The sequence below is a fragment of the Perognathus longimembris genome, chromosome 25 (assembly GCF_023159225.1).
Source record: "Perognathus longimembris pacificus isolate PPM17 chromosome 25, ASM2315922v1, whole genome shotgun sequence".
NCBI classification, from domain to species: domain Eukaryota; kingdom Metazoa; phylum Chordata; class Mammalia; order Rodentia; family Heteromyidae; genus Perognathus; species Perognathus longimembris.
In genome coordinates, this window is record NC_063185.1 from 20,227,061 (window position 1) to 20,242,063 (window position 15,003).

At 44.1% G+C, this 15,003-nt stretch overlaps 1 protein-coding gene across 1 annotated transcript in view; it reads right to left on the minus strand.

Annotated features, from left to right (window-relative positions):
• Positions 1-15,003, minus strand: part of Gabrb2 (gamma-aminobutyric acid type A receptor subunit beta2) — a 118,340-nt gene that overhangs the window by 64,249 nt on the left and 39,088 nt on the right. Inside the window, exon 4 of the mRNA XM_048333980.1 lies at positions 10,759-10,979. Coding sequence (XP_048189937.1) covers positions 10,759-10,979 — 221 coding nt within the window. The remainder of the gene's footprint in view (positions 1-10,758; positions 10,980-15,003) is intronic.

Below are 15,003 nucleotides of genomic sequence, written 5' to 3' on the forward strand. Positions count from 1 at the left end.
TGTATTAGGTATTAATCATCTCTTATTTACTTTGTGTTTATGAATGTGTATGTTGCAAGAGTGGCTAAAATCTATTTATTCAATAAAAAGAATCTACTTAGTCACTACAAGTCAGTGATACCATTTTATCAATGATAGCTATCATATTGTACATTAAATCTCTTGACTTGTTCTTCCCACTTGTCTGTCTCCATCTTCCTACTTCTTCCCCTTTGTAATCTAGGTTTCTTCTCTATCATTAGGGAGTTTAAACTGGTTTAAGTATCAGGCTGGATTAATGCATACATTCAAAAGACAAATTTGTCCTCCTATACATGAGGCCCTGGGTTCGATTCCCCAGCACCACATATACAGAAAATGGCCAGAAGTGGCACTGTGGCTCAAGTGGTAGAGTGCTAGCCTTGAGCAAAAAGAAGCCAGGGACAGTGCTCAGGCCCTGAGTCCATGCCCCAGGACTGGTCAAAAAAAAAAAAAAAAGACAAATTTGCAAGTTTATCATAACTTGGTTCATGAATTTGAGAGAAGTATTGAGCTCCTGGATTGTAGTGTAGTTGAAAGTCAATGAACTGGCTGTAAACCTTATCAGCCCCTCTGTGGCTGTCAATTACAATAATGCATGTTCTTACAGAAAGATGAAATAAGGGGAGGAAAACAGAGGCATGGATACAATTTCAGAAGTCAAGTGTTCAGTTCTTTCCTCACCAGCTGTGTGGCCTTAGATGCATCATTTAACCTTTCTATATCCATCTTCCTCTTGTGGAAAAACACTCAGTACTCAGAGTGGAAGTATGTAAAACATTCATTACAGTGTCTGGCACAAAATAACGACTCAGCAAATGTGAACTAAAAAAATCAATGACAGAATGCGTACATGAATGAGTGGAAAATATGTGATTATGTAAATAAAAAGATCCTGAGCAGAAGTTTATGTTTTGTGTCAGTTTGGAGAGGATGTTTATAGGGATAAATTATAATGTGGAGAACTTCCTGTTAACCAAGTTATCAAGATAGCGGTTCTGCTGGCCACTGACCTTGGGGACAGCTTACTGGACACTCAGCTCGTGTTCGCTATGGGGCCCTGGCGTCCCGGGGGAACCCCCTCACCAGTACAGAGAACTGAGGCCACGTCTCCATGCCCAGGGCCGGGCAAGCTGCCTCCCCACCCACAGGGCCCTCGAGCACCGGGGCAACGCCGACTCGCTGCCCAGTACCGGGGTCAGATGGAGAACGCCCAGCCACCTCACACGCATGCTCCGCCCTGCTGCGGTACTCCCGCTCACCCCCTCCTCCAGCCTCTGCCACCTTCCTCCATCTGTCTGTGCAGATGGTGTTCTACAGAAGAGTCAAAAAGTCTAGTGTCCCTAAATCTCTCTGGATTAATTTGGCTTAAAAAAAATACAAAACACTGAGCACTGGGCAGGATAAATAGAAATCCACAGCCATAATGTGAAGCACGGGGGTGGTGGGGCTCACAGGAAAGGCGTCCTCCTGAGGAGCACCTGATGTGAGGGAGACACTGCACAGGTACCCCTCACCTGCCTCCTCGGCATCAGATGGTGTACAACAGCTGGCATCACCTGGAACCCAGAACCTGTCCCCAGCTCCATCAAACTGCAGTCAACTACAGCAACCATCCATCCGCTTTCGTGCTTGCCAAGGTATGTGTTATACTCAGCCCGATCTAAGCCTAGGAAAACTGAAATTTCCCAAGGATAAAATCATTTTGCTGGCAAGCAAAGAAGGTCGTCACAGAATGGAAGTAAATCATTTGTCAGAATTTGTAAATGCTATAAAAGAGGAAACAAAAAGTTTCCCAGTTATGGTGGCGGGGGCGGGGGGGGGAGGTTGAGGAGACAGAGCCCTGAGTATCAAGCTAATTAAAAAAAATCATACAACAAGGAAATTGGTCCACAATTCTAGCCTTTCTCTTGTGGAAAAGAACTGGTATTTTCTCAATAAAATAAAGATTGACAGTAGAAGGAATTCAGGGTTCCAAACTTAGCTTCTTCAGTAATCCCAGAGCTTACAGTTCTGGGGTCAGAATGTCTATTAATTCATAGTACTGGAACTTGGTCTCTCCTGAGTTCAGGTGGTCCTCTCTTCTGGCCAGAACTTAATACAGGTGCATTTCACACCGGGTTGATTCTCCCGCCCCGCCCCCAGTTCTGTCACGTGTCCCTCCACCGTGCCACCTGCGCAGAGGATGCGGGCTGCCTCCAGCAAGGGCACCACACGGCAGCACGTAAGGAGCAGGACCCCCAGTTTGCCTCCTCCCAGCATCCGGGGAAATGACTGGTTAGTCCTTCAGGAACTCAAGAAGAATCTGTGCATTAACTTTTAACGACTCGTTATCGAGGTGGCAGTGAAAAATACATTCCTTCACACACCGTGTTAGCCAAGGAAGACACGTGGGGGCCAGCGCTTCTCACGCTCACATTAGGAGCCTGTTTTACATTGGTATCATATCTAATTTCCCAAAGGAAAAGTAAAGCCATGGGCACAAACAACTGGGTTCAACTACTTAAGACTCAGCAGAAACACTCTTCTGGGAAAATGTGTTCCTCTTCACTCTCTTCCTGTCTGCCTCCTACCACACGGATAAAAATTAGAGAATAACATACGCGTGCGCACACACACACACGTGCGCGCACACGAGTATAGGCAGAATAGTCTAAGTGACAACAGGGGTAGATCCTATGTTAAGCCAAGAACTTCTCTGTTTTACAATCAATGGAAGCATTGCACATTTTAATCATATAATATTCAACTGTCATAAATAAGAGCAAACATTTCTGACAATGTAACCATAGTGAAATGGTTTCATTATGGCAGAGATATGTGTCTGAAAATTCCTACCTTCCATTCAAAAGTGTTTTCTTACTGACTCAGTCTATGGGAGAAGATAGTGTGTGTCACTTAAAATCCACCTTCTTATAACTCTCTACCTGGACATCTCTGTATCTTTAAAAATACTACAATGATTCGAAAATGGTAAGCTATCTGGGAGAGGGCCACACCAGCGCAAATTTCTGCAAGTCACAGTTTGCTAAGCTGATTTCAAAACAATAGCTGACCTTTTATTGCCTGTTTGTAAAATGCTTCCACAGCATCTGTTGGAACTGATGTTGCCTTTCGAACAAGCCTAACACACCACGGTATGTCTCTTCATCAAGAGAGATAAATGTCTCACACTACCTATTATATAGGACTGTAACATTAGTTTTACTTCATTAAAACAGTCTTAGGTAATTGTGTTCTAAATGATATCAATTTGGTTTTATGGTCCCCATTTTCCTTTTAATTTACCTCAGCGCTCAACGCTACCATTGGTGGCCATTTTGCATGTGTTACCCACAATGAGAGATGAAGAGTAATAAATCAATTTGAAATTTGAGATCAGCCCTCCAGAGACCATGGATGCCATCCAATTCATAAGCAAGGTTGGGCAGGCAGACTGAGAGGACCGCAAGTTCTGTGTAAAAGCGGAACATATCCACTCATTGATTGATTCGCTCATATATTCATCCAACAACTGCTTTTTTAGCCTCTGGGGAACAGACACTGTTCAAACTGTTCAGAAACAAACTGGGGGAACAAAATAGAGATCCTTGAACTCATAGACGTGAAATTCTATCACAAAACTAAGGAAACACTGCATGTAGTTGTGAAGAATGGAAAACTTTACATAGGCAGGGAAGAGAGATGACAAAGTTCTGGGACAAGTAGCATCACTTCCTTTTTCTGGGTGCTGCTCAGTCTGTCCCACGCTTACAAGCCCCGAGTTTCTGTTGCTTCATTTTCAGATTTCTGCCTTTCTGGTTTTCAAAAATACCATCTCCGGTTAAATGGCACTTCCTATTGTAGGATTCCCTTCTCTGTAACTATTGATCAGACCATTTGTTCAATTTTTGTCTGCACTGAATTCACCACTATTGGTAATTCTTGCATGAGTCATTCAATATCCTTCTCACTGAAGTGTATACCTTTCTCTCAGTCAGTACCAGCTTATGGAGGCCTCTTTACTCCTGCACTTCCTACCTCCAGTTACAGCAACAAGAAATGGTCACCTAGGAGCTCATTAAATTGATTGAGAAATGAATACATTAATTATTCAATGATTCATTCAACTCCAAGGTGTCTGTTTCATTAAACATACATGGGTATAACTAATTTTCCCAGCTTCCTTTTAGGAATGCACACACAGTTCTAATACACAGATAGTCAAAATGAATATTCACATACAGCTATTGGTCCTATGAAAATCTTAAGTATGCTTTTTTACCTCCCCCATCTGTACACAGGATTCTTTACCTGAATTAAACCCAGTGAGACATTAAGAACTCAGGTTCTGGACTCAAAGAGACTTGGGGAGTCTGTTTCTAGCTTTGACATGTCTGGGTGTGTTACTTTGAACAGAGTGTTGAACTTGTCTAAGACTCAGTGTCCATTCTTTTAAGCAAGGAATGACTTATTATTTATTTACTTCTGGCCATATTCTTATAAGTTAAATGGTATTACTATTTTTCAGTGAACAGCCATTAGCTTTTAGAAAGACAGAAAGTTAGCAAAATCAACCTAAATGTTTTGGGTTCTGGATTTTGGCTCTTCATCTACCCTATTTCTCTTGATCTCTATTAAATACCGTATTTCCCTACTAACTGTTAAGTTTCTGGGTCCCAAGGACTGGCTATATCATTCGTCTTCATATATCCCCAACGCCGACATGGCGAGAGTACATAATCATTTTGTCACACCCTTTCCTTTTGCCCCAAACCATCTCCTATTTGTCCTAACGGATTAACAGCATAACAACTCGAGGTTAAGATGATACTAATAATAGCAACTAGTCTTCACCAACAACTTCTTAGGTACTAAGTACTCTCGTGAACGCTTTACAAGTATCTGTCCACTTCATTTCCCCAACAATCCAGCAACTTAAGTGCTAGAAAGCCCCGCGTGGGTCGGGGATCTCGGGAGATGGCATCTAGCCAGGCTGGCTGGCAGAGGACCTGAGACGAGGCAGCGCATCCCCACACCCTAGTTCTTAACACCGTAAAGCCATCAGGGCAGAGCTGCTGTATTCCTGGGCCTCTGTGCAGGAACGTGCTAGTTCGTCTCGGGATGCCAGGAGCGCCCCGGTCTTTTTATTCTGGTCTCTTCTGTTGTTTTTGCCTTAGTTGTCAGCCTATCACGGCTGCCGACATATAAAGTCCTAATTATTTTCTACATAATGGCTAGTGAGAACAATCCAATGTGGAATTAGTATCTTCCTCTAAGGATTTATAGCCATTTAGCATTTTGGAGCTTTTTATTCTGTCCATAAGAATACAGATAATGAGCTACTTCTGAGAAGTAAAAGAGCCTGAGCATTTCATAATGTGCTGAATGTAATTTGAGTTATTAACGTATTACATTGGTTTGCTTTCCAAAACAAAGAGTTAGGGAGAGGCTAGAAATCACCCTACCTCCCACTAGGGAAACTAAAAGAGCGAACACGTTTACCAAAAATCTCCCAACCCCAAATTGTGGTGGTAGTTGACATAGGTTTTCCTTTTCCCCAAGAAATAAATCTGTAAGAAATAACCTGTTCCAGAAAATACAGATTTTCTTCAGTCTAGTATAGCTCCTTGCTCAGTAATCTGGTAGGCATAAGGACCTTTCTAGATGCCTGAAAGTCAGATATGTAAGAAATACTTGGGACTCCTTGTTTTCCCTTCCAGGGCCCTAACTGGTTCTAAAGCTAGGATTGAGAATCTGAAAGGGACAACGATATTTGTGCACTCTTCAAAAAAAAACTTTACAGGATATTTGAATAAATGTTTGCTGAGGGCTGGGAATATGGCCTAGTGGCAAGAGAGTTTGCCTTGTATACATGAAGCCCTGGGTTCGATTCCCCAGCACCACATATATTGAAAATGGCCAGAGGTGGCGCTGTGGTTCAAGTGGCAGAGTGCTAGCCTTGAGCAAAAAGAAGCCAGGGACAGTGCTCAGGCCCTGAGTTCAAGCCCCAGGACTGGCAAAAAAAAAAAAACAAAACAGATTTGCTTCTTCCTCTTGGATTTTTCTCCCCCTGGTCTTAGGACTTGAACTCAGGGCCCAAGCACTGCCTCTGAGCCTCTTTGTGCTTAAGGCAAGTGCTCTACCACTTGAGCCACAGCACCACTTCCAGCTTTTTTGAGTCAATTGGAGATGAGAGTCTCACCAGTCTGCTCTGGTTGGCTTCGAACCCTGATCCTCAGATCTCAGCCTCCTGAGCAGCTAGAATTACAGGCGTGAGCCGCTGGTGCCAGGCCTTCTTTGCTTTTTATTTGAAAGGAAATCTAGCAAGATGGTCACAAGAAAGAGTGCAGAGTGGATTCTCGAGGTCAGCAAATAAATACCTGGCCGGAGGGGCTGCTATGATTCTGACCCCAATGCTGGGGGCCTGAATGGGAACTTTTTGCTAATGCTGGTCACACAAGGATGAAGCTAGGTCACCAAATAACACCACTCACTGGCAGCAGAGGGGTCAACGAAAGGATCCAGAGCGTTCCTGGGAGGAATTCAGGAATTTGGGGCTCTACCCTGTGCTGTGACATTGACCCTCTCAGGAGGGAACTTGAAGGAGTCACAAATCACTTCTAAGTGCATTTATTTGCAATCAGAATAATATTACTTCAAAATGACAGGACAGAAATATCTTTCCGAGCTGAATTACGGCTGTGGCAAATGAAGCCTTCTCCAGCACCTGTGATGCACACTTCCCCACGTGGACGGAGGAGGGGAAGTGAAGTCTAGGGAGTCAGCTCCGATACCCTGTGCGCGGGAAATAATGTCCCTCATCAAATCTCTTCTGTTCTGCCTGACAAAAGACATCTACTCGATTATCTGTATGAAAATGAATTCAAACCAACGAGGAAACTCAAGTTACAAATTGACATGTTAACGTTTAATACGCCGCGTTTCAATCTGCATGACTCCTCAATTATCCTGTAGTGATACTTCTGAGTTGAGAGAGAAGATGGAACGAATACAATCCTGCCTGTCTAAATTCATTACAGCCTAACGTTACCCTTTGCCATTTTCCCAGTGACACAAACAGGCAGAGCAGGAGGTGGCTGGATTGCCTTCTGCTTCCCGCCAAACCCTTCTGGAAGATTATGAACTTTTAATCAGAAGCGACGTCTCTGTGATCTAATGTCACACATGGGAGGTGTAGGGACTTGCGCGGTTGAGGCACCTCCCCAACACAAGAAAACAAACAGCGACATTTATACGGGTGAGCAAGTGCTACAAGGAAGAGGCCACTCTTTCTAGAACTGCCCTAACAATAGCATTAGGTCATCGGCCGAGCCATTTCCGTAACCAAGAGAGACTAAAATCACAAAAGAACAACTGTAAAATTAGAATCTGGGTCACACATAGCTTTGTCTGTGTCTCATAAAAATATTGCAAGTGAATTTTAAGTAACATGCATCTGTTTTGCAACATTTTTCATCATACATCGAAGTCATAAACCCTATTTTATATTGAGCCAGAAGACACACTAATATGCTCTATTGTAGTTGAAGAATGAATGTGAGCAAGGTCTCATTAGCATGGAAAGTGTTTTTATACATCCATTGCCGGAGAAATCAGAGCACAAAACAGTATGATAATATTAATCTTCAACAAAAACTTAAACATAATATATCAAATCATATGTACGTATATACATATAATTTTAAAAGAAAATAATTTGCAAGGGTATAGAGCAAGGCATGAGTAATAGTTATCTCTGGATGGCAAGATTAGAGATAATTTTCTTAATTGTATTGTTTTAATCGTCAAGAACAAACATGTATCATTTGATAATCTGATATGTTACTTTATTTGTGTTGGTTGAATAGTTTGTAAGAGGACAATATGCTTATAATGATAATAAATTGGCATAAACAATATACTGACTGATTTCTATTTAGATTCCAATCCTAATAAAACATATATTGTTGCATTCACAAAAATGAGCATCACCCATAATTCAGGTTGACTGTTTTTGGGTTGTTGTTTTGTTTGTGCTGGTCCTGGGCCTTGAACTCAGGGACCTGGGTGCTGTCCCTAAGCCTCTTTGTGTTCAAGGCTAGTGTTCTACCAGTTGAGCGACACTGCCATTTCTGTTTTTTTTCTGAATAGTTTATAGGAGATTAGAATCTCATGAACTTTTGCCTGGGCTGGCTTCGAACTGTGATCCTCAGATCTCGGGCTTCTGAGTATCTGGGGTGTCAGGGGTGAACCACCAGATCCCAGCTTGCCTGCTCTTTTGTATAGCAAAATGTAAGGCTATTGCTCCTACTTTCAGAAGATTTTTTTTCAAAGAAATCAGTCCAATTGCCCAAATATCAAATCTGCTGAATACTGACATAGCAAAACCACCCAGTTAAAGGACTTTATAGAGTTGGAATAATCATTGAGAAAAGATTTACATGAGTAATTAGATGAACCACTAGTTTTTCAGACTAGAGGCGAGTCTCCCGTTTCTCTGTCCAGATTCTACTAAATAGGCTATTATAAGTAAGTAATAATTGGAATTACACCTATATAAGGTTCTCTATGTTGGGCATTTCAACACAAGATTCAACTTGACTTCTATATACTCATTCTTTTGCTGCATCTGGGGATTAAAAATCCTGTATTTCTGTGTCATTTTTCCTTGACGTCTTCCTGACTGGGTCAGTATTACTTGAAAATACAATCTAATTTATCTGAATGAAATATCTGCTTCCTACAATGCCAGGAATTCTGCCACTGAAGATCTTTTACTGCTACTTCTGCCGCTGGCTTACGAGAGCATTCTTGCCCAAGGCTGGCCAAACCTCCTGAAGGAGATCCCTTAGGTAGGGGACTAAAATGCTAGAGATGGTTGAACTCATTATGAAATGGGACGACTGAGCTATCTTCTATGGCCGAGAGTGCAGGTGCACTTGGCTGGAATGCTTCCTTCCTTCCAGTTCATGACTGGACGTCATCACTAATGGGATAATGTGGGCGGGGGGGGGGGGGGGCGGCTTTCAGGCAGGGACTGGATCATGAGCGTGGAGCCCGGAATGGCTTCCTTTGCAAGCAGCCTCTGCTCTGCTTTCTGCTTTTCTAGATGAGGACAGACAGGGCTCTTCCACGAATAAGCCACGGCTCCTCAACACACAGAGAACCCACGGGTGGCTTCGCCGGGGATTTCCTAGCCTCCAAAACTATGGCAAACGGATTTCTGTACTTTACAAGCAATGCAGCTTAAGGATGGTATCTTTGTCAGAGAAGCTGGGATGGAATCGTATCCTATATTTGAGAATATCAATACCGTTCAAGACTAAAATAAAGCATTATTCGAGCCTATCCCAGAACCTGCAGGCACATCCTGAATCCTGGCAGCCCTGAGCTCCCGGGTCCTCATGGAGCCACTGGGCTTTCTAGTTGTGGCGTGTTTAACGCCGCCTCCATGTTAGTGAAGCACTCAGCACCCGGCGTGGAGGCAACCTTTCCAGTTTGAGGGACACAGGCAAATAGAGCCAAGCACCCACTGCTTTTCCCCTTCGTAACTTCCTAGATACGATGTCCATTCTCACTTTAGATGTGAGCATTCTCAACCCATAAACTTCTTTCCTGTCAACAGAATTCACCCTTTCACTTAAAGGAACAACTTTACAGTTTCTCTTTACACAGACCAATGGCTAGCCCTGGCACTCCTGCACTTGAAGGCCATCATTCAGGAGCAGCCAGGGTTCCTTGAATGGGATACGGTGCTCCCATGATGTTGACATGGCAACCAAGATAAGATGGCGGCTGGGGGGGGTGGCTGGATGGTAGTGAGACTTCCATATGGGGCTCAGAACGGCGCACAGTCTAAAATTTACACTGGGTTTCTGGGACTTTTTACTTGATGCTTTCAGACCACAGCTGACCTGACCTAGGATGCTAAAAGCAAAGACAGTGAAGCTGCAGGCAGAGGGACCGGCCCTGTACACGAACGCATGGCCGGGTCGCATGCTCACTCAACAAATCATGCTGTTCCCATGAGCGCACGGCCACTCTCCTGACTCTCCTGTCACAGGTATGTCACGTAGAAGAGACCAGAGGCAAACAGACGCTGAAGGTCACGAGCTACAATGCAGAAAAACCCTGCACCCTATACTATTATCAGAACAAGATATGGATGCGTTTTCTTCACTTATTTCCAGAAAGCCATTTAGCGCGTTTAATTTCAAATAAAATGGGAAAGAAGCTGCCTTATTAAAATAAAAAAAAATTATCCCCACCCAAAGAGCATCACATCCCAACGCTCCTTCCCAAGGGAGGCAGGCGTGAGGGCATAAATCCACGATTCACAAACAGGAGGTCACCGGTGTGCTCACTGGCAAGTCAGCTCGCGCCTCGGAGGTCAGAGGGCGCGGTGAACTTCCCGCCACTGAGCACAGGGAGCCAGTGAGGACTGAGCAGGGGCAATTTATAAACCAGAGCATCTGCCACGTTCAAGTCCTCACTTGAGATTCCCATGTTCTCTCCATTTTAGAGGAAAAAAAAAAATTCTGTGTCTTGGTTATTTGTATGTGGTTTATCCCCATTGCTTAAGGAAAGCAGCGGTATAGTAGGCTCAGGCACTGGGCGTGGGAGATGATTCGGGAGGAACGTGGGGGGCCTGGCTAAGGCTCTTGGTGAAACACGTTAGCTGACACTCTCCCACCTCCCACAGGAGGCCACCGCCTCCCGGGCCAGGGTGAGCTCCATGGTGAAGCGCACACTACAGACCTGAGGCCATACAGGACCGTGCCATCCGGGTGCAGGCGGATCATGCGGTTCTTCACCGTCACGCCGTGGACGAAGGACTTCTTGTCGTTCAGGAAGTAGGTGTCGGGCACCCACAGCTGGTCTGCCACTCTGTTGTCCAAGGTCAAGTTCAAGGGTATCACATTATAGGACAGCCGTTTATCCCTCCAGGCTTGCTGGAAGTACATGGTCAAGGTGTAATCCTGTGCACGAGAGAAGAGACACAGTTATTCGCTGCAGGAGACGAGGGATGTCAACACTCCAACAGCAATGTGTGTGTGTCCACGTGCTAAGAACACACATGATCTCCTCATCCATTTATCACGTGCGCTCTTACAAAGTACTTACGCCATGTCATTATAGGTGGTGTTGCAGCCACCATGGATATAGACATGAACAGCTTGTCCATATTACAGATACCGTTCCCAAGCAGAAACATGTCATGGAATAAATGCTTCATAATTAACTTGTGTCTCCTAAAGCAGAGAGCACACGCAAACACACACATGTGCACACACACAATTACTGGAGCACACTAGATTATTTTACATGAAACTTGAAGCATAATACGTAGTTTTGCACTAGTTCTTCTGTGGATTGAGAGGAGGAGCTGGCCCACTGAACCTAAGATTTGAGGCACTCATTCATTTATTCCACCAATGTTGAATATGTACCTATGATGTGACAGGTGCTGATGAGGATATGAGAACACAGTGTTGAAGAAGACTGAACCACGGCCTGCCCTCAGTGAGTTTATAAGCAAGGAGCCCATAAACGAACAGATTAACATGGAACAATGCTACATTCCATGAAGCAAGCAGAGGTGAGAAATGCAACAGTGGAGACAAGGCTCTCTAGGAATGACAGTGTGCTGAGACCAGAGCCCAAATCACTGTCTCTTAGGAGCGTATCCCAACCGGGAGAGCATGCAAAGGCCCAGCGGTGAGCAGGGGCCTGGGAAGTGTGAACATGTGATTCTCAGAAGGCAGCGATTTACAGGAGAAGGGTGATGGCACTGTCAGGAGATGGAAAGGATCAGCCTCCTGAACTTCCTACTTCATTCAAGAATGGAAACTTAAGTAAATTTACTTGTAATTGCCAGTGTCTGTAAATGAGAGCATGGTAATCCATGTAAGCAAGGCGGGCTTCCCGGCAGAGGTGGCATTTCTATGGCGCTCAGGCAGCTCCCCAACCATGGGAATAACAGGGGGTGACTTAGTCATCACATCCTGAGCCTTGTAATTCCGGGGCCCTGGACCGGGAGGCTGGAGGCACTGCGTGTCTGTGACGTGAGCACCGCCCTTCATACCTCACCCCTGCCGTCTCTCCCCTCGGCTTCCATGCTATGCTTCTGTTTGATCTATTACAGAGATTTTAATACACGCCTGACCTCATGAGAACATGATTATGAGATCCGAACGCGGAACTCAAACACAACTTACAAACGACAAACGCTATGAATTATGAGTAAAGGATTTACATATCAATTACCGTATATTTTACCCACTAGAGGCCTGTGGGTATAATCTAATTGTGTCTCACCTTTATTTGAAGAGACTAAGCGAGGGGCCAAATATTCATTTGCAAAGAGATAATTATAATTCTAATTTAAAATCAATCCACGATGCCCTGATCGAGGCCTTTAAGAAAACAATAGAAGAAATGAGCACCACGAATTAACCATTTCTTCAAACCTGGTTGAGCTGTCTCTACCGTCATTTAGCGAAGTTGTTTCAAAACATGATTGCTTGTTACTTCCTGCTACAGAAGCGTTGAACAAAATGCACACTCGGTGGGTGAGAGTGGAATCCCCTCCCGGGGACTACTTTGGATGGAGTTCCGGAATGCTTTTCCACATTTCGCTTTAGTAAAAAAAATCTCGAGAAAGGTCTCGAAACCAGTATTTTGATTTGGAATAAAACAATAATAGCATCCTACAAGCGTCAGGATTTTTCCTAATCAAACAGAGAAGGGATCCGATCTATTTTTTTTTTCCATGTGTCTATGTTACAAATAACCTAAGAACAGGGCTTAACACATCAGGCATTTCATAGGGTAAGAAAATGAATTTATTGATTTGTTTTAAATTCAGGGAGAGAAAAAGAAAACTTCGATCATTGTTCCGATTAAAAGTTGAGGATTTGCTCCCTTAGGAATCAGCCGAGATAGGTTTGGACACATAAATTCTATTTTCTTCTGGGCTAGCAGACGGTAATGTTGCGAGCCCCTGTGCTACACGCTGACTGCTGTTACTGGTCACTGCGCGGGGCCCTCCACGAAACGCCCCTAGACAAGCTCCGCTGGCTTCGCAAACTGTCGCATCAATTTTCATGACGTTTATTTTTAAGTCGCCCATCATGACACTGCGGGGGCACCAAGAGGCTCCTGGACCTGACCAAGTGTCACCAGACACGAGGCCATCTGCTGAGACGGACGTTCTCAACGTTCATCTCGAGAGCGGGTCTTTTCCAAGGGAACACTGGGAAGCGGTCTGTCTCACAGTCGGTTACTTCACACCAGAAAATCCCAAATAAATCACTCTGAGTATCCCACAAGGCCTGTCACACTGGGCAAGAAGAACTGAGGGCGATGGAGTGAAAGCCAATTGATTCTTAATAGGGAGCAAGTCAACCCATTACAGATCATTTCTCCCACTAAGTGCAACTGAGGTACCAGCCCCTGCTTGAGGACTACGGAGACTAGGGGAAACGCAGAGGACCATCATTTGCTTTGTTTTTGTTTAGCCTCTTTTATCTTCTTTAAGGTATTCTTGGACGTGCGGGTGCACACATGCACCCACACACGTGCATGTACACACACACACACACACACACACACACACACACACACGAGTCAGAAGATAAGTATACTTCATGGGAGATATGCACCATGCTTTTGATTCAAAAGATGACCACAAAGATGGCTGACTGCAACGTATGCTTATTATAGTATGTCTCTTCCCTTATCTACTTTTCACTAGTATAAATTAATTCTCCAAAGGGATATCACTCATATTTATACCATGTGTGTAGTAAATTTGGTCAAATTACTCAATAATCCTTGTTTTTTATATTTATTTATTGTTTAAACTGTGAAATTAGCCAAAGTGCCCAAGGTAAATAAAGAAAATGTGACATATATATATCTTATATCTAATCTTATATAATGTACATGTATGGTTTTATGTAACATGCATTATATGTAATATATAGAAATGTATGTAACATATTACATATGTGTGATTTTCTGTAACAGAGATATGTACATGCCATGGGCTATTACCCAGCCATCAAGGAAAATGAAATGATGTCTATGCTTACTTGTGATGTAAGGAACTTACCCAATCTTAACTGGCTACTTAATTTTTTTTTCCTTCCATTCTAAGCAGTGATTTTCTAAGAGTGCAAAGGTACGCGGAGACTGGCGGAGAGACATGAAGGGTTATGCGCACCCTTTTCAATATTTCAGAGGCTTCTGCTGGCTCTGCTCAGCGTGAGCTGGGCTCAGGCTCTCTGAAGCTGTAGCCCCGAGGAGATCTGACAGAACTAAAAGGAAGGGACATTTTTAAATGAGTACATATTGCTGTTTTCTTCCTTTTGACAAGCTTGTACAAGCTGAGAAGAAGGCCAATTTACAGAACGAGGAGGGAGCAAAGAGAAGATGCCCAGGCTGTGCTTCCAAGAGAATGGCTGATGGGCCCAGATGAAACCTGGATGCAGATGACTGCCTTTGACTGCAAAGCCAATTTGGTGAAAATGGAGAGCAAAGTTGCAGTGGCCACAACATGTGAGCATTCTATCAGAAGCCAATATTCTTTATACTCTCTGGGCTGCAGTGGTACCCCGGTGCTCTGTGTGTGTGAGCATCCCGCTACAGACTTCCCTTTCTACAAGTTCTGGGTCAACATCTACACAGTCCTTAAGTTGTACACACCCATCACCTCGCTCCTGTACGGTACAGCTTCGATGTCATCTAAGACAAGACCGAAAGCCAATCTGCCAATCCCTGTAGAGAAAGTAGAATGCTATGCCAAAACCATGACGAAAGGAACATTGTCATACAAGGGATGGGAGCGAGCGCTGAGCAAGCACTCGACCCCCAAGCCATGCCAGAGCCTCTTTTGTTTTGTGCTGAGAAAGGGTCTCAGTGCTTCCTGCGCAATCCCCTGCCTTTACCTCCCAAGCTGCTGCGACTGCAGGTGTGAACCATCAGGCCCGGCCATGAAAA